The 26,900-nt window shown below is 36.2% G+C and overlaps 1 protein-coding gene across 2 annotated transcripts; it reads right to left on the bottom strand.

Moving 5' to 3' along the window:
• Positions 1–2,558: 2,558 nt before the first annotated feature.
• On the bottom strand, positions 2,559–18,560 carry LOC145132770 (disease resistance protein RUN1-like). Of its 2 annotated transcripts, none has more exons than XM_079067669.1 (5): positions 18,008–18,560; positions 4,888–6,016; positions 4,349–4,669; positions 3,360–4,271; positions 2,559–3,271 (listed from the first exon to the last, which is right to left on the bottom strand). In XM_079067669.1, exons 1-5 carry the CDS (start codon positions 18,535–18,537, stop codon positions 2,615–2,617), a joined length of 3,549 nt encoding a protein of 1,182 aa, XP_078923795.1. In that variant the 5' UTR covers positions 18,538–18,560; the 3' UTR covers positions 2,559–2,614. The 2 variants fall into 2 exon arrangements, with proteins under 2 accessions (XP_078923795.1, XP_078923796.1); XM_079067670.1 differs by having other exon boundaries at positions 4,888–6,023; positions 18,008–18,121.
• Positions 18,561–26,900: the final 8,340 nt, after the last annotated feature.

Genomic DNA, 26,900 nt, shown 5'->3' with positions numbered 1-26,900 from the left:
TTTGGGCTCGACATTTGTGGCATAGTGGGCTCATCCGAGTCCGACCCAGAGTCCGAACCATGTTCAGACCCGTGTTCGGACCTGCTATCACAGGGTTCTTCATATTCATCTTCAATCGCCCCAAAATCTATGAAAATAAAACCATTAACCGTGAAACTCATACCTGGAATTGCCCGAATCTTGTCACTCTCCCCCCAATTCCATGTTTGATTCTCCTCAAAGACGACATCTCGACTTACATACACCGAACCCGTGCTAGGATCCAACAATCGATGAGCTTTAGTCCCTCTTTCAGTACCGAGATACACCACTTTCTTACTCCGATCATCTAGCTTCTTCAGATGCCCTTTCATGATTTTCATGTGTGCCGTGCAACCGAAAACCCTTAGGTGCCCAACATTTGGCTTCTTTCCAGTCCACATCTCGTATGGTGTAGAATCTTTGAGAGCCTTGGAACTTATTCGATTTAGGATGTACACACTATGGCTGACAGCTTCTCCCCACAAGACATCAGGTACATTCATTGTTTTCAAACAGCTTCTTACCATTTCCAGAACTGTTCGATTTCTCCTCTCCACTATCCCGTTCTGTTGTGGGGATAATGGTGAGGTGTAATGACGACTCAGGCCTGTCTCATCACAATATGCTGCAAATTGATTCGAGAGAAATTCCCCCCCTCGATCTGTTCTGAACAGTTTCAATTTTTCACCTGTCTCTACTTCTACCTTTTTTCTGAATGTCTTGAAAGTTTGAAGTGCCTCATCTTTTGTTTTCAACAGGTACACCCACATGATCCTACTGAAATCGTCTACAAGCAGCATAAAATACCTGTTACCACTAGGTGTTGGTGGTGAGACAGGACCACACAGATCACCATGTATTAGTTCCAACCTCCTTTTTGCCCTGAAGTTAGTACATGAGGGGAACGGCTGTCTTGTTTGCTTCCCTACGAGACAACCTTCACAAGGCTTTGATGGGATCACCATCTTGGGAATTCCCTCAATCAATCCTTTATCAGCCATAGACTTGAGTGAGGTAAAGTTTACGTGACCTAACCTTGTGTGCCATAGCCATGTAGTGTCCTTTATTTCAGCAACTAGACACATTGTACTAACTTCTGCTAATTCAATCTTGTAGAGCCGATTTGGAGATTTGTGTACCTTCATTAGCAACCTTCCTGTGCTGTCCCGAACCCAAAGAAATGGCTCCTTTATCTTGATCTCATCTCCTCCTTCTGAAAGTTGACCAAGACTAATGATATTGCTGCATAAGTCTGGTATGTAGTACACCTCCTCTAACTTTCTTTGTTCACCATTCTTGCATATGAATACCACAGTCCCCTTTCCTTCTATCTTGACTTTGGTTTCGTTTCCAAATTTCACATAACCATGAATTTCCGTGTTCAGGTTACGAAATTTCTTTTTGTCACCTGTCATATGATTGCTCGCCCCTGTATCCAAGTACCACAACTTCGATGGGTCTGGTTCTCCTCCTGTTGTCTTTAACTTAGGGTGAACATTTTCTTCATTCAAAAATACCTCACCAGTTTCTTGTTTGTTTTCCAGGGACATTAATAGCAAGGCTGGCTCACTATCTTCTTGGATCAGATTGTTCTCATAGCTTCTTTCTTTTCGTGGGTTTGTGCATTCAGATGCATAATGCCCGAATTCCTGACAGTTGTAGCATTGAATGCTACTTTTGTCTCGACTGCCAGAAGCCCCATTGCTGCCTTCTCGTTGATGGTGTGAGTTGCCCCTCCCACGACCACCACGACCACCTGCACTCCTGCCTCTTCCTCTACCTCTACCACGTGAGTTTCCAGATCCTCCTTTCTGTGTCTTAGACTTGGAATCACCTCCTCCCTTCTTCTTGTTTTTTTCTGTCCACTCTTGATGAGTCAAAAGAAGTTTTCTCTCTTCTGTCTCAGCGTGACCTCTCATCCGTTCTTCGTGTGCTTTTAGCCTCCCAATAACCTCTTCTACTGTGTCACCGAGGGTTCGCATGGAACTAACGATATTGCCAATCTTCACAGCGAAATCGTCTACAGCCTCCGTCTCCTTCAGGGTAAGTGACTCGAATTCTGCCTTTAAAGTCTGAATTCTCGCCATCTTTACTCTATCTGCCCCTACAAACCGTGTCTTTAATGCTTCCCACGTGTCTTTGGCTGTTTTCTTCTCAGCCACAGACATCAAAAGATCCTCTGGGATCCCTTGATAAATTGCTGCTAACGCCATCTTATCCTTTCTCGTGTCAACAGCTGTGTTTGGGGTTCTGGGCTCCACCGCTTCCCAAACACCATGAGCCTGCATATACACCCTCATTTTAATCGCCCATGCGCCATAATTGGTTCTCGACAACATTGGATACTGCAAGGTAATCTGACCCTCTTTTTCCCCATTTCCATTGTTTCCTGTCATTTCTACACGGGATTGATACTTGGGCATACACCAGGGTTGCTCTGATACCACTTGATGGTTTTGACAGGTTCATCAAGGTGCCAATCTGCAAGGAAAATTAAGGAGAAACAGAGTATGGAGCAATAGAGAGAGAGAGAGAGCTGGGCAAATGCTTTTTGTATTATGGGATGAAGAAAGAGGAGTTCACAATACAACGATTACATTGCCAGGGATTTAAACCAAAAAAAATGCGAAATACTAGGAAACAAACTACTTGCTTGAGACTCGGTATTACATATGACGAGTTCTTTATTCCTAAGTAAAACATAACGTGCATAATAAAATAATAACTTTTCTGAATTAACCCCAACAATGCTTAGGACGTAATATTCTCCTGTTGCTAACTGATATCCGGTGAGATCTCCAACAATTATGTGATTCCATGATTTGTAATAACTCAGCACATCTTCTTCATCCGTATTCCCATCATCATAAACAACCCCCACCCCACACTCCCTTACATCAGAACCAAATGCCGACGTTCTTCTTACTGTAATAGAAACCTCGTCACCACCTTCCATCTCATTCATCCCAAACATCCAATGGCTTAACACCGTGTAACACCCTTCTTCGCCTACATGAACATCGTTGCTGCAATGTTCGTAGAACCAGGCGCGGTTTTTTGTTTTATTATGAATGATAATCATTGGCAAAAATTTATGTGTATAAACATAGCATAAATTTAATCCTCTGAGCCTGTTAGGAGTCGATGGAATTGTAAATGCTATTGTTTCCCCCTCGCTTCTACACCTAATCCATCTTGGCATATCACTCCCCACGTAAATTGTGCTAAATATTCCAAATTCGTAATACATCTGCCAAATAAAATCAAGCATAATTTATCACCATAAATTATATATAGCTAGATATTCATAAAAATACATATGGTCAACTAGATAAAACCTGAATTTGATGTTCCATTGATTCTCTACCATAAGAATAATGTCGTACACCCCTTTTGTTAAGCAAGTCGAGTTTATTCCAGCCCAAACTATGCAATATTTTTTCCTCAACACTTGCCATTGGTTGGATCTTGACCATGCCTTCAATTTCACAAGACAGAGGTTCTAATGTTGTCCACGGTATATGTAAGTCGAGTGGACACATTTCTGGATCAAAGACGACTTTTCGTAGCAAACTCTTTTTATCAGAAAAGACGCTCAAAAATGTTAGTGTATTTGGAGGATGCTCGACTGACATCAGCCTTTCACACTGTGCCAAACTAAGTAACTGAAGCCTGGGAAGTCTTCTCACACAAATGGGCAGGGAACTAATAGGATTATTATCTAAACGTAATTCCTTTAACATGACCAACCAACTAAATTCCATAGGAAAGGATTTCGTAGACAAATTATTATTTACAAGGGATAACTTTACTAAAGAGATGGGTAAAGAAATTGTAAAGAACTGGGAATCACTTGGTATGTCGTCATGAACGATGGAAGAAGATAACTTTTTGTTTATGTCTATGACGTTAGCCTTGACCATTTCTGGTGAGTCCATATCCTTAATCTCAATGTGAGAACTACCAAGATTACAACCCTCCAGCAATAGTGTTTTAACCTTCCTTAACATGCCTATGTTAAGTTTTTCAAGCTTTTTGCAGTAGCTTAGATCAATATACACAAGTTCAACACATTCCTTAATTGATTCACATATCTCAACCAATTCATTGCAATTAGTAGCTATTAATCTCTCAAGTGCAGGGAGTTCTACAAAACCAACCAGACTAAGAAGCCGTTCACAAAAACTTAAATTAAGAATTTTCAAAGAGCCAAACAACCTTTTGTCTTTTGAGGACGAGCCAATTAACTCCTGAAACGGGGATAAGTTAGAATAGTAGTAAATTTCTTCAACTCAACATTGATGAATATAAAATGGACTTGAGTTACCTTTTTTCTACTCTCGAGTTGTGGATTACTATACCAAATGACAAATGATTCAAAGTTGCTATAAGACATGTCAAGAGCAACCAGATTATCCATCGGTAAGTTTGAAGGTATACACTTTGAAGGGAACCCATGCATACACAACCATCTTAATTCTTTTGAAAAGTTCTGGTAAGACTCACTGATTTGCACATAGTTGAGTTGTAAGAGCATTAGATTATTCATCTTACTCAATGTTTCTTTTTTCAACTCAAATGATCCACCTAGTTTCTCTTTTTCAATCATTCTTATGTCAAGGGTGAGGCCTAGAATATTTTCCTTACCCTAATAAGAAAGAGATGCCAAAAAGAAAATAATAAAATTACTATATATATATATATATATATATATATATATATATATATATATATATATATATATATATATATATATATATATATATATATATATATATATATATATATATATATATACACACACACAATATAATAAATATTTTTAACATATATAATTAAGACCGACAAATATACATGGTTTCTTACCTTTTTTTGCTTCAACACTTTGAATGCATCCTCATGACACCATAATCTATTTCGCTTCCATGGCTTGTTAGGTGATTCTTGATGCACTAAAAATCTTCCCATTTCTTGAAGCAACCCATGCATCATCAATTCGTTATTCGATCTGATCCCAAGAAAACATTTGTCAATGAGATTCATGATCCCATATTTTGTTTGTATATCACATGCCTTTAATATTGTTTCAGCAAAATCTTTATCCGTGCCAACAAAAAAACATGCAATATGCTTAAACAACTCTTTATCATTTTCCGATGGCAAAGAGTCAAAGCTTTTTCTCAAGACATTGTTTATAGGTGAGTTGTTTTCTTTCTTTAGCCCTTTCATGAACTCTTCCCAGTAAAATACATCTCGGTTATGCAGAGACTTTCCCAAAACTTTAAGAGCCAATGGATGTCCTTGACAATACTTCACAAGCTTCTCTAACACATCTTCGTATCCTGCCTTGGGATTGTTGGGCACGCACGCATTAAAACACAATAGTTGTTTTGATTGACCCCATAATAAGCCTTGAAGTAAGTGTTTTTCATGCGTGGGCTTAATGTTCGATTTGAATAGTACACAACTCTCTGTCACCCATGCATCCTTTGTTGTTATTATAATCTTCCTTTCTGGATGTAAACCTTTGCTTCTAAGTAATGCATCCAACTGGTCAAGACTATCAATATCATCAAGAACTATAAACACCTTTTTACGGGCTATTGCATTTTCTATCTTTAAGGTGTATATAGAAACATCATGAACTTGTATCGAACTTTTTTTAGAAATTTCATCGTAAAGTTGTTTTTGTAAATCAAGCAACCCATTATATTTTTCATCACATCTCCTACTTATATCTTCAATGAAACTACTTGTTGCAAATTCATCACAATGTAACCCGTAGACATATTTTGCTAAAGATGTCTTTCCTATACCACCCATACCCAAAATACTGAGTATGTCTGCCGTATGCGAGGATGTATCTTTCAACCATGAAGTGACGAACTTCTTGGAATTGTCCCTCCCAATGAGTTGTGGCAGAGGAATCCTTGATGATATGCGTAATCTATGGTAGACTTCCTTAACAATTTCTCCAATAAACTCGGTCTCTTGCCTGAAACCTAATTTTAATAAGAACCATAAAATACAATCCAAAATGCTAAGATGCCAGATATTGAGATTTAATCCATCAAAAGATGAAACTCAAATTTCTTTCATATGAAGTTGTTATGTTTGGTTAAGCTTCAAATCTATGAAAATTATATCAGATTTGCATTTCTAACCATATATGTGTGTGTTGTGTAAGGCCATAAAGTTATGTATGGTGAGATTAGAACCGCTAATGTAATACAAGATTTCACTATTGGGGATTTGGGGCACTCAATCTTTGTATGTTTTGTCAGTTTCGAGAAGTCCATAAAAACATAAAATATTTATATGGTTTTGCATGAATGTAAACAGTATGTCAGATTATCATATGCTACTTAAAAGCATAATTATTTTGGTTTTGATTATGATATTATTATAATTGTTATGATTCAAAGATAGTATGATCTTCCTATTATAATAAAAGAAAAGTTTTTTTTTGTCACCGTCTCCTAATTAATGTCAAACCATTTGTCAACCTATTGACTATCCATTTCAAATTTTAAATTTTAAACTTCCCACTCTAATTATAATAAATTAATAACATAAAAATTAAAATTAAAATAAAATTAATACAAATTATTAGGTTACGTATTTATTTAATCAATTATTATAACTTTATATAACTAAAAAATATCTATTAATTAATAATTTATTTAAACTAATTTATTAATAATTTTGAGATTTTAATATGAAAGTTTAATTAATTTTGTAATTGTGGTTCCCACGGATTAGTACATTAATAATTTATGCATAACAATCCATTCAAATTTTGATTTTTGTAAGATTTGGATAAAATTAACCACAATTGTGGTAGGTTTCTAATTAGGCATTTATAATAAAAGAATGAATGAATCATCCCTAATAAATAAAGGTTTTTTTGTCACATGTCACTCTCTTATTAACTTGGACACATGTCATTTTTTGGTATTTTTGAATAAATGTTTTTCCATTTGTCATTTTCTCATGTTTTTTTATCTTTTTTAATTAACACACCATATTTACACCTCAATTAATAATTGTCTTAATTGAAAATAACCAATAAATTACAATATTACTATTCATATAGTATTTAATATGTTTCCTTTTAAATTTCAAATTTAAATAAATTTTTGTTTAAACCTTTATATTTAATTTTTTGTTTTATCCAACTCGAATAACATACGAGTCTCGCAACTAGTAAATTAAGAAAAAGAAAATTACAATCAATAATTTCCTAAATTATAGGCTAGGTAATTTCTCTATGATTTTGTAAGAGATATATCCTTAATATCCCCCCTCCCCCCCCATACACACACACCCACCCCACCCCACCCGTCCAAGCGAATTGGCAGAGGTCAACCACTCCAACTCATAGTTTTGTATAAAAGTGCTCGAAAAATAGTAGGGGAAGGATCTTGTTAAAGATATTCACTGGTTGAAGCTTGGTTTAAACGAAAGTTGAGTATAGTTTCTTGGATGAGGCAAAATAGACATGTCCCAAATGATTTTGCCAAATTTCAAAGGAGGCTTTAAGTCAACTGGAAGAAAGACTCACTAAGAATGCATTTTGGCCTTGCTCAAGGATTAAAAGACCATGATCAATACGTCCATAAGCTAGAATGTCCTTGGTCAGACACTTCCGAACAGTAAAAATAGAGTCATGAAATAAAAGGTAAATTTACTAATGGAAGAAATTTTTTTGTAAGATGATGAATGACAAAAACATCAAAGAGATTATTATTTTTTGGAAGACTTAATTGATTGATCTGAGATGATCCTTGCTAAAATAAGGTTTGGAAGTGTCAAGAGTAGAGGATGACAATGTCACGTGGGCTATTACTCCAATTTCAACACACCAATCTAAATAGTTGTCGACGTGCGATTACAAATAGAAGGTGGTGTCAAGGTTAGCGTCAAAGGTGTGCATGTGGGAAAATAGGAAAGATCAGGGCACTAATTTGCATAGTAACCAGCCTTGATAAATGATAGCGAGTGGTCCGCGAGCACGATCACATTCATCGGAATTTCATCCATGGTTGTTAGAGGAGCGACCATGAACATTCATATTTAACCATGACTAGGAGCGTATGGAAGTTGATAAATTTTGTTTGCATAAAAGCTTGCTTGAGGAGTAGTTGGACTATGCATTGATTTATGGAAAAATTGTGTCCTTCAGCTTGAGAAAGTAAATTGCAGAAGGAAGGATGTGGCTTGATGGCAAGATGAGCCAGTGAGAAGCTCTCATAGGATGGTTCGGTACCACTTAAAAAGTGTTAGGTATCTACTTTGGTAATACCTTGATGCCTAAGGAAAAAATGTGAAACAGAGAAAGAAAGAACAAGGGACATAACTATGATAACAAGAACACAAATAAGGGTTAACTTTTATTGCTTGGAATGCAAGGTTTATTTGTTGATGAAAAACTTTACTTGAATTTCATTAACATCAACAATTACAACTATTTATACTAAACTAAGTAGAATCTTAATCCAACACTAATATAACCTTGTGCAATACAACTAAAAGAAGTAAACATAACCAAATAATTAAATATTTTTTTCCTAAATTACCCTTACTCTTAAAATGTTGAATTATCTCCAACATTTTACCTCGTAATTCAAAATCTTGCACCATATTTACTTCTGGTTAATCTCCCTAATTGCCATGTCGCCGTTGAAAATATCAATCCATGCAATGGTTAAACCTTGAGTTGTAATTCTTTAACCAAACACTATTCTCGACCTTTCCCAGACACCCAACCTCCACCCTAATAAAAGATCAACATTTTCCCTCCTAATTCAGATTCTCGGTTGTTCCCGGACACCCGACCTCCACCCTGGTCACATCCAAAATCTTCTATCAACACGTTCTATTGTACACAAAACCTGTAACATGTCACATGGCATCCAGTTAGATACGTTCATTACCATCGTGACCATCTTCTATCACTCGAAACACAAATCGAACTCAAATCCACCTGCTTTGATTTCCTTCTGCTCATTTGTTCTGCACCTTTGGTTAATTAATCTCCCTTTATCACACAAACAAGCCCATCAAGAATGGAACCCGCTTTTAAAACGTCAACATGTGATCATAACATCACAACCCCTTCAAACAAAACCTAGTTCCTTATTCCATCTGCCCTGCAGTGAACAGGTGCGGTTCAACAAGTTTGGGGGCTCTAAGCGTGCCAAAAGTTTAGGGCCCTTTGGCTTTTACTATACTTATGTATAAAAAAAATTAGGGATCTAACTCGTTCCAACCCTGGTTCTATAATAAAAACAAATATAAAAGTGAAAGGTTGTCTTTTTTTTCTTTCTATTTAACTAAAGTATCTGCACAAGTAAACACATAAATCAATGAACAAGCCATACAGAAATCAACCAATAAGACAATAACCAACATTCTTTAGCTTCATGTTACATTACATACTCTAATTAGGTGTGATACTGTGATGTAAAAACAGAGCAACTCAAATTGCGTGATTTTATAATTACAACGAGAAACATAAAAATCAAGCAGCAAGCCAACAATGCAAAAAACTGTGTGGAAACACCAACTCAAAAAACAAAAATCAAACAGAAACAAAGAAATTGAACATTAGTCAATGAACAAAGAACATTGAAAAAATCAGATAATGGAAAATAATAATAACCCTAATCGGTTATTAACCTTAATAGATAGTCTGATAATGAAAAAATCAAGTGAAAACACTGGCAACACATACCTTGAATCAGTTCAATGAAGCATTTAAGATTTTTGAACAATGGAGAGGCAGAGAAATTCATTAGAGAATCCAAGAATGGAGAAGGAAGAAGAACAGTGAGGGTATTTCAACAATCAACAGTTCAGGCAGTCTTACAATGTTCAAGAATCGAGATTGGAGAAGCCTAAATCGATAATCAGTACAATCAATCAAGTTAATCAGAGCGACAACAAGAACGAAGAAGAAAGGAAGAAGAACAAAAGCCAGAACGTCGCATTTGATTTTTGAGGAGGCGTGTGTGTATCAACAATCAACGAATAGAGTTGGAGAAAGAAGAAATATCGACATTGAGGGGCCCTTTAAAAAATGGGGCCCTAAGCCCTAACTTAACTTAATAACACATATGGTCGGCCCTGGCAGTGAAGGACTACACTTTTTCTTGAAACTGACTCTCAAACCGACGTTCTATATCTTTACGAGGCTCTGATACCAAGTGTTAGGTATGAACTTGGTAATACCTTGATGTCTAAGGAAAACAAACGAGCAACATAGAAAGAAAGATGATGGGACAAAAGTAGGATAATAAGAACAAAACTAAGGAGAAAGCTTGCTCCTAAATTTAATTCACATCAACAATAACATTTGTTTATACTAAACCAAAATGAATCCTAATCCGACATTAATAGAATCATTATGCAATACAACTATAGGAAGTAAACATAACCAAAAATAAATTAAAGAAACTTTCCTAAATTACCCTTACTCCTAGAACTCAAAATTATATCCAGCAAAAACTAGTGTCATTTTTCATGTCATCATCGGTACGACAATTCATATCAAGTTGGTAACAGAAAGATTTAACTTTTCGGCCATATTCAATACATACAAGTTACCTTTCTGCAAATAACGCAAGAAGTAATGTATTATGTGCATTCGTTCAACAGATTGTGATTGTACGTGCTTTAAATAGCACAACAAACATCAAGAGAAATCTTTAGACTGAGGGCTTCGACCATGGTTTCTTGAGAGAGAGAGAGAGAGAGAGAGAGAGAGAGAGAGAGAGAGAGAGAGAGAGAGCCATGATACATAAGAATGGGGTCGTTAATGTACTCGGTAAGTTTTTGATAGTAAAGATGCATGAGGATCTAATAACACCATAAGATAATTATAGAATACGGCTTGATGATTAACATGTCCACGGGGAAGTAAAGAGAGATAAAGGGAAAGATCATTGTTGGTATCCGTGGGGAAGGAGGGAGGTGGCGACAAGGATAGGGTTAGCAGGGTAGCATTAGAATTGGGCTACTACCATGTATGTTTGGACCAAATTCACCATAAATGTGGAGGGTATCTCATCATGCTATTTATAATACAAAATATAAAAGATCAGAAATGATATTGCAATCAATAATTTCGTAATTGTTAGGCTAGATAATATATCTATGATATGTCATATGTGCATGATGTATTCTTACTAATTGTTAAGAGAAAGCATATTAGAATAATCAAATGATTAATTCATCTGAATAGAATAAAGTTAAGAATATTATAATAGATGTATATAAATTATATAAATGGTCCATATATGTGATTTTGGTAGTAAGCACGCTTGACCCTTAACTTTTTTATTTTTTTTTATTTTTTAATTCGTATTGTTCATATGGTTTGGTTTTGGTCTCTAGATGACTTAAAATGATTATATTAGCCTTAATAGATGTATTTGTATTTCTTTATTTAAGTATATATTTTTCTTTTATTCTTTTGAAAAATAACAAGGTACAGCCACTACAAGCTACAATACAAACATCTCCTTAGAGCATCCAAAAAAAAACTTTTTCAATTTTTTTTCTAAATGAAAAAGCTTATTCCGTATATATAGTGGAAGCTTTTTTAAATAGAGTTCTTTCAATCGGATTTGCTAATTAGCAAGCTCTTCCTCAAGATTTTTTCATTATTTCAGTGGGATCCATTACTTATAACCAATTAAAAAAAAATAAACAAAAGCTTATTTAATTTATATGGCGGTGCCAGATGCATTTTATTTTTTTTTAGTTTTCGGCGCGGGATCAAACGTCGTAGGTCTCCGTCGATTGGAATTCTTCGCCTGCTAGTATCTTTGGTTCATGTCTTCTGCTTATTATTACTTAGAATTTCGATTTGTGTTTATTAGGTTCGATTAATTTGCCAAGATGAGAGAACTTGGAATGGATTCGAGATGGAGACCGAATGATGGATGGAGCAGAAGTCGATCATACTCAGACAAGAACTGCGATTTTCAAGCTGGAAAGAAACTTCATGCTGGGAGGAGATCATACGCAAGCCCTAATGTATCGTCTTTCTTTATTACAAACTTTTGGATTTTGGATATAGTTAAAATCCGGGTTGATGATGTTGTGTTCTCGGTTAGAATTAAAGAAGTACCCAGGTGGACCCCATCTTTTTCGTCCGATTTTCCTAAATCTACGTTTGAAAATCATGCTATTAACGGTCCATTTGAAGATGATGTTAGTTTACATTCCATGCAAAGCAAAGAAGATATTTCGGAACACCCGTTTGGGTTATATGACACCATGGAAAATATAAGGCGTGATGAAGCCGCTGATAACATTATTAGGAGGGATACAAATGTTGAAAATGATAATAACTTTAAAGAAGGAGGTCAAGATGTTTAGGGGCATTCTCGGAAGTTTTTCTGATAATGGTAAATTGCACAGAATGGGTAAACCATTGGTTGTTGCTTCTGTTGGTTGTATGCCTTCAGTCCACATTCCTGTTCTGGGTGATTGTGGGGTTGACTCTTCCATTGCCGCTGAAGCCCCGACGACAGGTGATCGGTTGCCAACAGAAGCAGATGTTGTCGAAAGTTCTAAATTTGCAGAAAAGCTGCTCGATTCTCCTGTTCATTCAGCAGCTTCGCATATGCGTGTTCACATTGCTAAGGATCGTAGTGGTAGTCTACCTGTTGATTTTTCTAGAGGATATGGAGGAATGTCTGGTATTGATGTTTCGGAAGATAACTTGACATACCCTCCCCCCCCCCCCCCCCCCCCCCGGTTTTTCTAATTTTGCGGGCAGTAACGGAGCTTGAAGTTATGATTTGGGGGGGCCGAAAATAGAATACGTATAAAAATTGAAGAACAGGGGGCCCAAAGTAAAATTTTATAGTTTTGGGCATAATATGTAACCTTTTCAATACTTATGGACTATATATAAAAAAAAATTGGGGGGGTGGCCCTATATATGCTCCGTCCATGTTTGCGGGTGAAGGTGTTTTTTCACATGGTTCTTTAAGTCATTTTTCTTTTTTGGAAGAAATACAAAAAATTTTGGACATCAGGAGATCGTTAGGATATAATATGGACGATTGATTCGATCGAGTAAAAGAGATTGTTGAAGGTCACGAGGGTAGACAAGTAGTTCAATGAGTTGTCTTTCTACTAATATCCAAGGAGCGGGATGTCGTGACAAGCGAGGGTGGGTTAGATCCTTGTGCCCTAAGTATAAGGTGAATTTTTTAGCCATTCAAGAAACAAAGTTGGAAAGTATAGACTTAATGATGATTCGTTCTTTTTGGGGGAATGTGTCTTTGTCACATGTTTTTTCTCCTTCTCGTGGGGATTCGGGTGGTATTTTTTTTTATTTAGGATCGGGAGTGGTTTTCTGTTACTCGGGAGATTATTTCTAATAATTTTGTTGTAGTTGAGGGCGTTTGATAAACTTCGGGTCTTCACATTTTGGTTGTCTCGATTTAAGCTCCTCAAGCTGTCGAGTAAAAAAGGCAGCGTTGGTTACAGTTTCATCGGATGGTCATTTCTTTTGATGGAGAATGTGTGTTGATGGGGGATTTTAATGTTGTTCAAGATGAGTCGGAGAGGTTGGGTTCCCAGTTTCATCCAACGCCAGCTACTACCTTCAATCAGTTCATTGAATTTTCAGATTTGGTTGATATTCCTATGAGTCGATTGATGCTCGTCTCATGACTGATGATGGTTCTCCTAATCTCCGGGAACAGAGGATTATGGTTCAGAAAGATATTTCTAACCTAGAGCATTTGAAGCAGGTGGAATTAGCTCAGAAGGCGAAGACTCAGTGGTGAATTGAGGGAGATGAGAATTCAGGGTATTTTCATGGTACTATTAAGAGAAAGAAGCGACAATTAGCTATTCGGGGTGTGTTTAAAGATGGGGTGTGGGTTGATAACATAAATTTGGTTAAAGAAGAGTTTCTCGGTTTTTACCAGTCCCTTTTCTCCAAGCAGCGAGGGGTTCGACCTCACACTAAAGCCACCATTTTTCCACTTTATTGGACTCCCAGGTTCAGTTTATTCAGGCTCCCTTTTCCCGTGAGGAAATTAAAAAGGGTATTTGGGATTGTGGTTCTTCTAAGGCTCCGGGGCCTGATGATTTTTCCTTTGGTTTTCTCAAGCGGTATTGGGGTATTATCGAGGAGGATGTGTTCGATTTTGTTATGTATCTTTTCACACATTCCTCTATCCCAAAAGGGTGCAACGCTTCTTTTTTCGCTGTTATCCCAAAGTCAGGACCTGAAGATTGTTAGAGATTTTAGACCTATTAGTCTAATTGGGTGCCAATACAAAATTATTGGTAAACTTTTAGCTAATAGGTTAGCACAGGTTATTGGCTCAGTTGTGAGTATGGAACAATCTGCTTTTATCAAGGGTAGACATATCTTAGATGAGTCTTTTCTTCTTAACGAGGTGGTTTCTTGGTGTAAGGCTTCAAAAAATCTGCTTTTGGTCTTTAAAGTGGATTTTGAAAAAGCCTATGATTCCCTTTCATGGGATCATATTCATGAAATTATGGAGATTATGGGGTTTGGTTCTAGATGGCGCGATTGGATTATGGAGTTGCTTCGCTCTGCTAGGGCTTCGGTGTTGGTTATTGGTTCCCCTACGGAAGAATTCCCGATACAGAGGGGGTTGAGACTGGGAGATCCACTTTCTCCATTTCTTTTTATTTTAACTATAGAGGGTTTACATGTTGCCCTAATCAGGGCCAAGGCTGCTAATGTGTTCAATGGGATTTCTATTAGTGGCATTGATATTTCTCATCTTATGTGCGCTGATGATGTGGTGTTGCTTTCTCCTTGGTCCTTAGAGAACGCTAATCATATTGTCCATATTCTTCGATGTCTCTACCTGGCTTCGAGTCTTAAAATTAACTTGCATAAAAGCAAGTTAATTGGTGTGGGAGTTGATTCTTGCCAGGTGGCGGTTACTGCTGAGCATATGGGGTGTGTCTCAGATTCTCTTCCTTTTTACCATCTCGGAGTTCCAGTGGGTCTAAACATGTCTAGGGTTAATGCTTTGGATTCCATTATTGATAGATTTCGGAGTACATTAGTAGGTTGGAAGGCAAAAACCCTTTCCTTTGGCGGCATGTTGTCTTTAATAAAGTCGGTTTTAGGTTCCATAGGCAGTTATTTGATGTCAATTTTTCCTACTCCAGCCACAGTTCTCGGTTTCTTAGAAGCCTTAAGGGCCAGGTTTTTTTGGGGAGCAGATTTGGATGATAGACGCATGCACTGGGTCAAGTGGGATAGAGTTTTGGCTCCTAGACCGAATGGAGGCTTAGGAGTTGGGAGTTTGTTCTCGTTTAATAGATCAATGATTTTTCGGTGGCGCTGGAGGTTTTTTCACTCTCTTGGTCCTATTTGGGTGAGGGTTGTGAAAGTTATTTATGATTCTGATGGATGATGTGTCAATTTGATTCCATTGAGGTCCGAGATGGGGCCTTGAAATTATATGATTCAGATGCTAGCCCATCTCCGCGACCGTGGTTTAGACGTTCATTCTCTTTATCTGATTCGTGTAGGTGACGGGGCTAATACTAACTTTTGGCAAGATGTTTAGAAAGGAGATGCCCCTTTTCAAACGACGTTTCATAGGATATATTCTCTGGATCAACATAAGGATGTGTCCGTTACAGATCGTATGTCTTTAGGATGGGGTGAGGAAAATTACAGACGGTTGCCAAGGGGTGGCATTAAGCAGGATCAATGGGATCAATTCATGTTGTTGATGCAGAGTGTGCTTTTTCTTAACACTCCAGACATATTATGGTGGCTCTATGATGTGTCAGATGTGTTTTCTGTTGCTTCGGCTCGTTCTCTTTTTGGAAATAGATTTCTTTTAGTGGGTGGCATGGAAACTAGATGAAATAATTGGGTCCCTATCAAAATCAATACTTTTATTTGGAGGTTGTTGTTACAAAGTATTCCTACACGAGAGAGAGATTATCTTATAAAGGGATCGAGGTGGAGTCGATTTTATGCCCTATTTGTCACAAAGGTGTAGAGACTATTGAGCATCTATTTGTTGGTTGTAGTGACTTGCGTGATATTTGGACCTGTATTGCTATATGGTGGGATGTTCTTTTTCCATACCGTTTCTCCAGTCAGACCTTACTTTCTTGGGCGGATCAAGTGTCCTTGAGGGGAGGACAACTGAAGTCGTTTGATGGTATCGTTATGAGTACTTTTTTGGTGTCTTTGGAACTTCCGTAATTCTTCTTTGTTTGGTCCGTCTAATCCTAGGAAATCTCTTATTGTAAATAATGTCATAGATATATCGTATTTTTGGATTTTCAATAGGTGTAGTAAAGCTAAGATTACTTGGACTGTCTGGTTTCATAACCCAGCTTTAGCTTCTTCTCTTTTGTAATGGGGCGTGTTTAGCTTCTGACTAGAGTTCTTTTTTTTTTTAAATACATCTGTCGTTCTAAAATAAAAAAGGTTTATCTATTGTGGATGTATTTTGAGATTTTTATTTTGTTGAGATGTCATTATAATTATTTGAGGTTGCATGAACAATACGAATTTAAAAACAAAAAAAAGTTAAGGAAATTATTGTAGTTTTGATGTCTATTAACAATATATCTTTGTAGTTTTGATGTTTATTAACAATATATCTTTGTTACTAATATATACGGTAACTTCTAGTTTTGATTTTAGTGGGTGTTTTTCTTGCTTCACATCATTTTTCCTTACCATAAGATTTTTATTTATTTATTTATTTTTCTTGAGATGTTTGAGTATTACTTTTTTCATTCTTATTTCCTGTTTTTCTTGTTTACTTTTAAATTAAAAATTATAAACAACTACTAAAAGTATATTTTAATTTTGTTTACTTTTAAATTAAAAATTATAAACAACTACTAAAAATATATTTTAATTTAATATTTAACGGATAAAAAACTTTTGAGAAAGTCATATTTATATTTTTTTTATTAAGTTTAGTAAATTAACAAATAATTACAAGTACGAAAGGGCTTCAGGCTCAACACTATTTGGTGGTGTTGTCTCTTCTTGAGGTTGAGAGTTCAAGTCATGTCGTGAACATAACTAGATTTAAGGAGTACTTTAGGAGCATTTTAAATTTTCAGTTTCAAAAAAAGAATTACAAATATTTATTAAAAATTAAATATAAGTAAACAAATAATGCATAGTCATTCCGATTTTTCATCAATTTAGTTTTTTTCATAAACCAAAGTCAATCCAAAAATAATAATTTATTTTGCTGAAAACCAATCCAAATATTCAAATTGTCCAATTGGATAATTCTTTTTTATCCAAATTATGAACAACCATATTGGTGGGTGGACTTTGTTGGTATTAATATTAATAAAAATTAAAACCATTAATAGTAAAAAGTAAAGAATAACTAAGCGGTATAATAGTTATTTCATGTCTAGTAATTACTAAACCTTAAACAAAATCAAACCACGGGATGGTTCAACTTAAAAAAATAAAATAAATAAAAAGATAAAAAAAATCAATACATGGTCATTGGTAGTTTACTCTAATTAAAATTTGATTTTATCCCAAAATATGTCGAACAAAATAAAAATGGTGGACCTTTATCGGATTTAAATGTTTGAATCTATTGATTTATCAGATCACATGACTGAAAATTAGATTCAACTTTGATGCATCTCATTAGTTCAATTTAAAGATACAAAATATATCTTTGTCTAACATTAAGCATAGCATTTAGAGAAGACACATGTGTTAATCAATTAAAGTTGAAGTATGCTTGTCTAAAGAGAAATTAAATATCCTCCTACCTTTTGATCATACATATCATCCTACCCAATTAAATGGTGACATGTGTAATATTTAATGCTCATTTAATGAAATTTAATGATATTTTAGGATACTAATATGACACATTTCATCATTTAAATGGGTAGGAGGATTGGTAGGAAGATATTTAATTTCTCTTGTCTAAATATGGGTAAGAAAATATTTTACCTGCCATCTATGTTCATCCCTTTCAAATCAGCAACTATACTGAGCGCTTGGATCCATCGGTCAATCTTTTGAGCCCATTGACTTCTTCTATTTGCATTTGTCTCTGCCTTCATCACCCTTCTATGCTTAGCAATTGCATCTGCAAAGCTACTTTGTTGCTTCCGGACATGGGTGGATTCAACATGATAGAAGATAGGGATGACGATATGGTTGGAGGTCATACGTTCCCTAAGGATCAGTACCAATTCATCAAGACACCATGATGAATTAGCATAGTTCTTGGACAACACGATAATAGAAGCTCTAGATTCTTTAATCGCACTTTCCAATTCCGGTTTCAGATCTCCTCCGGTTTCAATCTCTTCATCATCCAAAAAGATAGAGATATTGGCACCCAGGAGGGCTTTATGGAGATGATCAATGAAACTATGACGAGTATCGGCACCTCGAAAACTTAAAAATATGTCATATTTATAATCATTTGTAGATGATGAAGATGATTCTTCACTATATTCAGAGAGAACAACCATAATGAATGATGGGAAGGTACGAGTACTTTGAGACTAGATTTACAATCAAATGAAGGGTAAGCGATGGTTTTTGTAATGGGACAAAAAGTTTAAGTCAACAACTACTTCTGATAAAATATACCTTGTGGAATTTTCTTGGAAATTTATAAGAATTAGAAATAATAGATTACTAAGAGACGTGTCCAGCCGTCCAGGTAGTTCACTTGCAGAAGTTATTCAAATATTATTTATATAAATATAAAAGATATAGCTTTCCAAAACTACAAATTATATATTTATAATATATATTCTTCTCGGCTATAAATTATGTAATAAGCTAATGTTAGAATATTTTGAAAACGACTGAATTACAAAACTTGCCTTTGCCAAACCTAGTATATATGATGGTTTAACGAGTTCCACGTTATATATATATATATATATATATATATATATATATATATATATATATATATATATATATATATATATATATATATATATAATATGATCATCTTATCTTTGTGTCCTAAATCTCCTTCATCTTTTCCTTAAAAAATCATCATTTCAAATTGAAACGTACATAAACAAGAGATTTACAGACCAAAATTGGCCGTGACGAATAGAGGAAACTATTTTGGGCAAGTATTTTCCCTTGAACGGAATGATTTCAATAACAATAATATATAGTACAATATAGCACGGGCATAACATTGGACTATACACAACTGGGCTATACATAATAAACATGGGCTAATCTAATATAGACTAATATGCCCCCGTAGGATGAGGGGACAACGATCGCGGAAGCTAAAACTGGATCAGAAATCTGAAAAGAGCGTAGACGGAACTCCTTTCGTGAAGATGTTTGCAAACTGATGAGAAGAAGGGACATGAAGCATGCAAATTTGTCGTGGCCACTTTTTACTGAATAAAGAGAATGTCAATCTTAATATTTTTGGTACGCTGATGTTGAATGGGATTGGTGGAAAGATAGAATGTGCCGACATTGTCATAGTTACCAATTATGACCTTCGCGAATGGGCAAGAAGTTCTTGTAGCAAGTTGTGAAGCCAACATGTCTCTGCAATGGCATTAGTGACACATCTATATGCCTCGGCACAGGAGCGCGATACATAAGGCTGGCATTTGGATGACCATGAAATAAGATTGTCGTCGAGGTAGATATAGTAACCAATAGTCGATCGACGAGAGACTGGCATCCCAGTCATCATCAAAGTAAGCAATGAGGCATGTAGTGGAAGAGGGGTAAATTTGTAAGCCATAGTCAAGAGTACCTCAAATGTATCACAAGATACGCTTTAAAGCGTGAAGATGAGGTTCCTTGGGGTCATGTATGTATAGGCATATCTTTTGGACCACAAAAGAGATGTCTAGACATGTAAATGTGAGATATTTTAAGGCACCTAAAAGGCTCTGATAAAAGGTAGGATCTGACACAGGAGGACCAAAAATATCCATATTTGCCTTAGAATAGGTTGGGGTGCGACGAGGATTACACGTCGACATATGACAATGCTCTAGAATGTGTACTTGCGCTAGGAAAAAAAACACATGTGTGATCCCAAGTAGAAGAGGTGTCGACAACATAAGACAAGTCACCAAGTTCTATCATAGGAAACTCAGTCGAGATCATAGAGATGGTACGACGCAACAGATTAGCAGAGGAAGTCATGAGGATAATATCATCGACATAAAGGAGTAGATATATTGTGGCTTGTTCTTTGTTGAGAATGAAGAGGGATGAGTAGTATTGATGTGAGTTAAACCAATCCTGGTAGTGTTCTTAGGAAATCTGTGAAACCATGCTCTAAGGGTTGTTTAAGGCCATATAAAGACTTCTTATGAAGGCATATGAAGTATGGATGAGTGGGTTCGCGGAAACCTGGTGGCTGATACATGTGGACGGTCTCGTGAAGATTGCCATGTAAGAAGGCGTTCTTCAGGTCAAGCTGGTGAATAGGCCAATAGTACTGGGAGACAGCAATGTTGATGACAAACTTGATGGTAGCCGGTTTGACAACTGGGCTAAATGTCTCGTCACAGTCAATACCCGATCTTTGACTTTTTCCATTCTCCATGAGATGATCTTTTCACCTGTCAAGAGAACCATTTACTTTTTATTTCTTTATAAATAACCATATAGATCGAACAATACTAGCCCCGAGAGGTGTCGGAAAAAGTTTCCAAGTTCCATTATAAATAAGAGCATTAAATTCATCATGCATGGCAATGGTGCAATGTGGGTCACGAAGGGCATGATGTGAGATTTAGGTATGGGTGACTTAGTGGTGACATAAAGTTTGAAGCGGTCAATGGGTTTGGTGATGTTGTAACGTAATTTGGTGGCCATAGGATGTATAACATCCCGACATTGAGGTAATTCCAAAATTAACTATTAAGTATGAAAGTTTATGTTTTTAGCCCTTGTGTATGTGAAAGCTTGCAAAATGGCCCATAATGGCATTTTTGTAAATTCAGTCCAAGGCTTAGTACGTTGGGCGTACATACGCGGGCCTTAGTACGTTGGGCGTACACCGCGTACACATGGCGTACGTGAAGTATCCTCAAACCGTAATTTTTGGGGTTTGGTCCATATATAAACATCATTAACTCCTTATTTCTCATTTCCTCTTCAGCCTCTGTTTGCCATTTCATCCATCTAGAACCCTCATCCACCTTGAGAGTGTTCTTGAGATTTTGTGGGTACTTTTGGTGATTTAGAAGGAAAGAGAAGAAGAGAGGGCCACCTTGGAAGATTGAAGCACCTTAGATCCAGAATATCATCACCATTTGGCATCATTTTAAGGTAAAAAGCTCTTAACTTGATTATGATTTGTTTAAGATCTTGTTAGCCTTAAAGTTGTGAACATTTTGGTCCCATTAGCTTGGCAATTTGAGTACGGGTTACTCTAATTCATTTGTGCATAAAAATATGATCTTGGGTGTTGTATGTATCCCATGCATGTGTTAGATCGTCTTATTAGGTTAAGAACATGAGGTTTTGGACATTAAGAACTTTATAGCCATGCAAGGTCATAATGTTGGAAACTTTATGACTTAGGACATCATTTTGGGCTTGGATCTAAGTTTTGGACAGAAGGGTTAATGGAATAAGCTCATAATGGAGTTTTGGGACTAGGCAGCATACGTTGGGCGTAGTTGGAGGTACGTTGCGCGTACGCGGTCAATGCCCCGCTTTTGGTCAATATCAGAGTACGTTGGGCGTACTCTTTTGGTACGCAGGGCGTACTCCGCTGGTGAGGAATATTAACTTTCACACCTTGATTGTTGACTATGACTTTGACCAGGGTTGACCAAGTTTGGCTAAATGGTATTTTGGGTATTTTGAGCTATAGTTATGCCTTGGTCTCTATCTGTTTAAATAGGAGACCCGTAGAGCTGGTATTCAGAGCAGTGTATTGTTCAGTTATTCGTCAAACTGTGAGGTGAGTTTTCCTCACTATACTTACCGGTCGAAGGCACCAAGGTCGGCCAATTGGTTTGATATCCTGGTTTGCTGTATGTTTTTCTATGTTGTAGTGATAAGTTAGATCTATATCCTAGTATACTGGATGTTGTTATGCTATAGTGATCTGTTAGATCTGTATGATTACCTTTATCTGCTAGCTATTGATTGTTCTGATGTATGTTGATATGTAATGATTTACTAAGTTGAGGCGGACCAGCTGAGACTGAAGGCCAAGACACCCAAGGCGGACCGGATAGACTGAAGGCCTGTGAGGTGGACCAGTCAGGCCGAAGGCCCAGAGAGCGGTCCAGATAGGCTGAAGGCCTGGTGAGGCAGTCCAGTCATGCTAAAGGCTCTGTATGCATGTTGGTGTTTGTTATGTTTATGTGGTGGTACTTTGGTGGAACTCACTTAACGTTGGCTTACAGTTTTAGTTTTGTTTCAGGTACTTCTGAGGACCGTGGCAAGGCAAAGGCATGACCGTATACATCCTTGGTTTTATGTTGATGGATCTTGGGAGACTTTGTTTTTTAATAATGTTTTTGGAAACAATGGTTATATAAACACTTTTTAAGTAAATGGGTTGTTTTAAAAAGTTTAAATTTGTTGTGATTTTTGAGATGTTACAGGATGGGTGGGGGAGTAAGGATGGAAGGGTTTAGGAGGAATGGTAAAGTCAGAAGGAGTAGAAGGAGCAACCGATGGGGTTGTATAGTTGTCGGTAGTTTCTGGATGGGGGTGGGAGGACTTTCAGTATTTAGAGAAAGGGATGGGCGTGGAGGGTGACTTGAGAAAAGATTGAGAAAGATGATATGGATTAGAGTTGTGATCGAGGAAGAAATATAAAGGGGTTGATCCAAAATCATGGATCAGTAAGGAAATGAAGTATCATCAAAGACAACGCCATGAGAGATGATGATCTTTCAAGATAAAGGATCAAACGGTATCCGTGGTGATGAGAAGGGAATCCAAGAAGATACATAGGTTGGATCTTGGTGAGAGTTATGCAATGATGGAATGTGGGGATAGCAAAGGCATCCAAAAACTATGACATTGGTATATGAGGGTGGTTTCTTGAATAGTTTGGTAAGTGGGACTTCATTTCTGATTGATGTGGATGAGGTTATGTTTAAGAGGTGGGTTGCCATATAAAGAGCCTCAACCCAATAAGTTGGTATTAAGTGGGTTTGAAAAAGAAGAATGTGTATGACATTATTAATTGTGTGAATCATATGTTCGGACATGTCATTTTGTTGGGTTGTTTTGGGGCAAGAGAAGTGAAGAAAGTGATGCCCTTTTGGTCAAATTGGGAATGAAATTGGCAATTCTTATATTTGCCCTCATGATCACGTTGAAACGATTGAATCTCACATTTGAATTGGTTTTTGATATATGCACAAAAATGGAGAAATTTCTCAAACACTTCTAATTTATTTTTAAGAGGATAAAACACAAAAAATTAGAATAATGATAAAAAAAATAAGACAAAATAATTAATCCAACTGACACTTGTAATTGGTGAAGTCCACAAATCTAAATGAATAATAGAAAAAGGTTCTAACACATTTGTAATAGAGGATTAAAAAGGTAACCGCACATGTTTACCAAGATGATATGACTCACACAAAACAGTACTATTGTTTTTATTACAAGATAAAACTTTATTGGAATTAAAGATTGGAGCACACGAGAACAGGGATGACTGAGGAGTTAATGCCAAAGAGAAATTCTACATGAAAGAAGAGCCATACGAGAGGGAGAAGCGAATGACCACAAGTACAAGTCACCAAGGCTTTCCGAGCGAAGAAGAATTAATATGTTGTGTGTTGAGATCCTTCATAGAAAATCCATGAGGATCAAATTCAATATAAACATTATTGTCAATGGTAAGTTTGTGAACAGATATAAGATTTTTTAATAATATTACTTGTAAGAAGAATGCACTACTAGAATATAGACCTTTAACGACATGCGAACAATGACACATAGTGATTTATGATATGCGAAAGTGCGTGTCCTAAAAATAATATCATCTCTCCCAAAATTTGAAGGATTTAGGACACGCATTTCTACGTGCCCTAAAACTAGTGTCCTAACGAAAAAATAAAAACATGGAGGGCGCTAATCATAAAATGAGTGTTATATACATGTCGTTTTATATTTTTTTTTACAAAATGTGCATCTATGAATTCCTTAGCAAAAAATCAAACTGTGACTCTAGAGCTTTTTTCACACATCTCTGGTTCGAGGTGTAACATCCCAAAAACAAGAGTAAAATTTTCATTTCCAAAACCAATCCAATAATACTTTTAATTACAAAAAAAAAATAGGTTTTCCCAAAAGTTATAATCCATAATCAGAGTGTCCCAAAACATAAATTACGAGGGATGTGCACGATCATGCCTTGCCTAGTCCTAACATCTGAAGTACCTGAAACACAACATTGAAACTGTAAGCCAACGCTTAGTGAGTTCCCCAAAAGTACCACACAACAACTAGATAGCAACACATGGTAGTTTTACAGCCAAAAGGACGTGATTACCCCTGAGCCAACAACATGAGTCTGGCATGTCACTCCCGACCCTCAGCTCATGTCTGGCATGCTCCCGAGCCCACAACATAAGTCTGGATTGCCCTTCAGGCCTACAACTTATGACTAGATTGCCCCCATATTTGTTTGCTTATAGAACAAAGCAGTGACACCTCAACCCAACCACCATATGTCAATATATATAACATATAACAAACAATCACAAATTATCATACTGATCTAACAGATCACTCTATCACAACAATATCTTGTAATCAGAAAGCATCTCTACCAGCCCAAAGGATGCATAACTATATGTACTCAGAGGTGAGATAGACACCCGGACAGGTGACCCTACTCTAGAGCCACAACCAAACAAGGAACATGCAAGAAAGCCTAGATCAAGAGTCCTCAGTCTATCCTACATGACTACACATAGTCCTACCAAACTAGCACATATACAGTACACACAAGTAATCCTACAAATCTACCAATCTATCATATACTCAACATATCATCAATCCAATATACCAGGATCCATAATCCAATGGGCCGACATTGGTGCCTTCGACCGATTCATAAGTACAGTGAGAAAGTGTCACACCCCCAAACCAGAACGGCGGAAACGCCTGGGGGTGGATGACTTCATGGACAATATCATATCAAATGAATAATAGTGATCAAAGCCATACAACCATCATATTGATAATTAAGAAGTTTACATTGTATCCAGAACATTGTTTTCTTGATTCCAAATACATATGACAAAAGTAAATGATGACGCGCTGCGATGCCCCATCCTCAAAATCCTTTTGATTACCTGTTTATTGATTTCCTGAGAATACAAATGGTTTGGAAAAAGTGTCAACAATTAAGTTGGTGAGTTCATAAGAGTTTTGTAAGAGAAAAATCTTCAAATTTTCCTTGTAAATTGATAGAGTGTGCTTTCAGAAAATCCACTATTTTCAAAAAAAAAAAAAAAAAAAAAAAGAGTTGTAGGTCTTAAACCCAAAGACCCAAAATTTAAGTAATGTTGTACTAGAAAATAGTATTATGTAGTTTTATCATTATATAAAACTGATTTAAATGTATTTTATCCTCATAAACCAAATGTATTGTTAATACCCCACGTGAGTTATTATAACCGTGATGACGACTAAGTGGTCTGCTACGACGTTCTTCAGGTGTCAGAATGTTAGACATTTGTCACCCTAGACTTGTCGGTCTAACTGTAGCTAACAACTTAGGTGCGGGGTTGTCAGTCCCGTATAGATTTATACACAAGTGTCACGCTCTCTTACCGAGACTCTGGTTATAATTCAGGAACTTTAGTATGTACTCAAGTAGGTACGGTGAAGGCTATGTCTCACAAAATTGTATTAATAGGTTTACGTCTAGTGTAATGAAAACCCTTTTTGTAAGTGAAAATATTACCCTTCCATAGTGATTACGTAGTGTAAACAAATAATTATACCTTTAAATAATTATATGTTTCGTCCAAAATGATAATGTAGTATTTACGACCCACAAACTATACCAATTATAGTTTATATTAAATGTTTTGTTAAGTCCATTTATATGATCATATATATAAATACGTATAAGTTAGGATGTCTAGATGTTCTAAGGATTAAATCATATAAATTCACATCTAACACAAGTATAAGAACATTTAGTATGAAAAAGTCAATTTCTAGTTTTTGCACTTTTTAACGATATTTACCGGTAACTAGAAAAATATAACTTTGTAAAACTTATTTTTACCATTTTTGGGATTTTTAACTCGGAATAGCTTTATATGTTTTAAAACCATATATTTTAGTTAAAACCCACAAAATGATGTCATAAACTTGTTATGACCAATTTTGTTTAAAAATCCATTCTTGCATAAAACAATAGTTTTTTTTAGCTTTCTTTTGTAAAGCTAATTCCTTGGTGTTTTGTCTAGTTTTCAAAAATACATGTACTAAACAACATATTTTGGGTTATATCCCACAAAAATGGTGAAAATAACTAGGATCTAACCATTTTTGCTAGAAGTCATATTTGGACCATAAAAACCTTATTCCTTGCAACTTTGTGGTTTTAACCTTTTCTAAAGAACATATAACATAGTTTATGTTTGTTTTTCTTAGTTTTACATCACTAACTAACATACCATAAATAAATGCTCTACAAACAAGTTATGACCACATTTCATGAAAAGTAATACTTCATGCATCACATAGAAATGAAACATGCAAACATTTGTGTTATAAACCAAACTTTTCTTGTATCCACCCCCCCCCCCCCCCCCCCTAAAACATGAAAACTCGAAAATATGGGGGTATGAACTCACATTGAGTGTGTTTGTGGTTAGAT

Source organism: Lactuca virosa, chromosome 8, assembly GCF_052849685.1.
Source record: "Lactuca virosa cultivar CGN04683 chromosome 8, Lactuca_virosa_CGN04683_v6, whole genome shotgun sequence".
Lineage (NCBI taxonomy): Eukaryota > Viridiplantae > Streptophyta > Magnoliopsida > Asterales > Asteraceae > Lactuca > Lactuca virosa.
The sequence above is the reverse complement of the archived record's forward strand: the minus strand, read 5'-3'. Positions and strand labels throughout refer to the sequence as shown.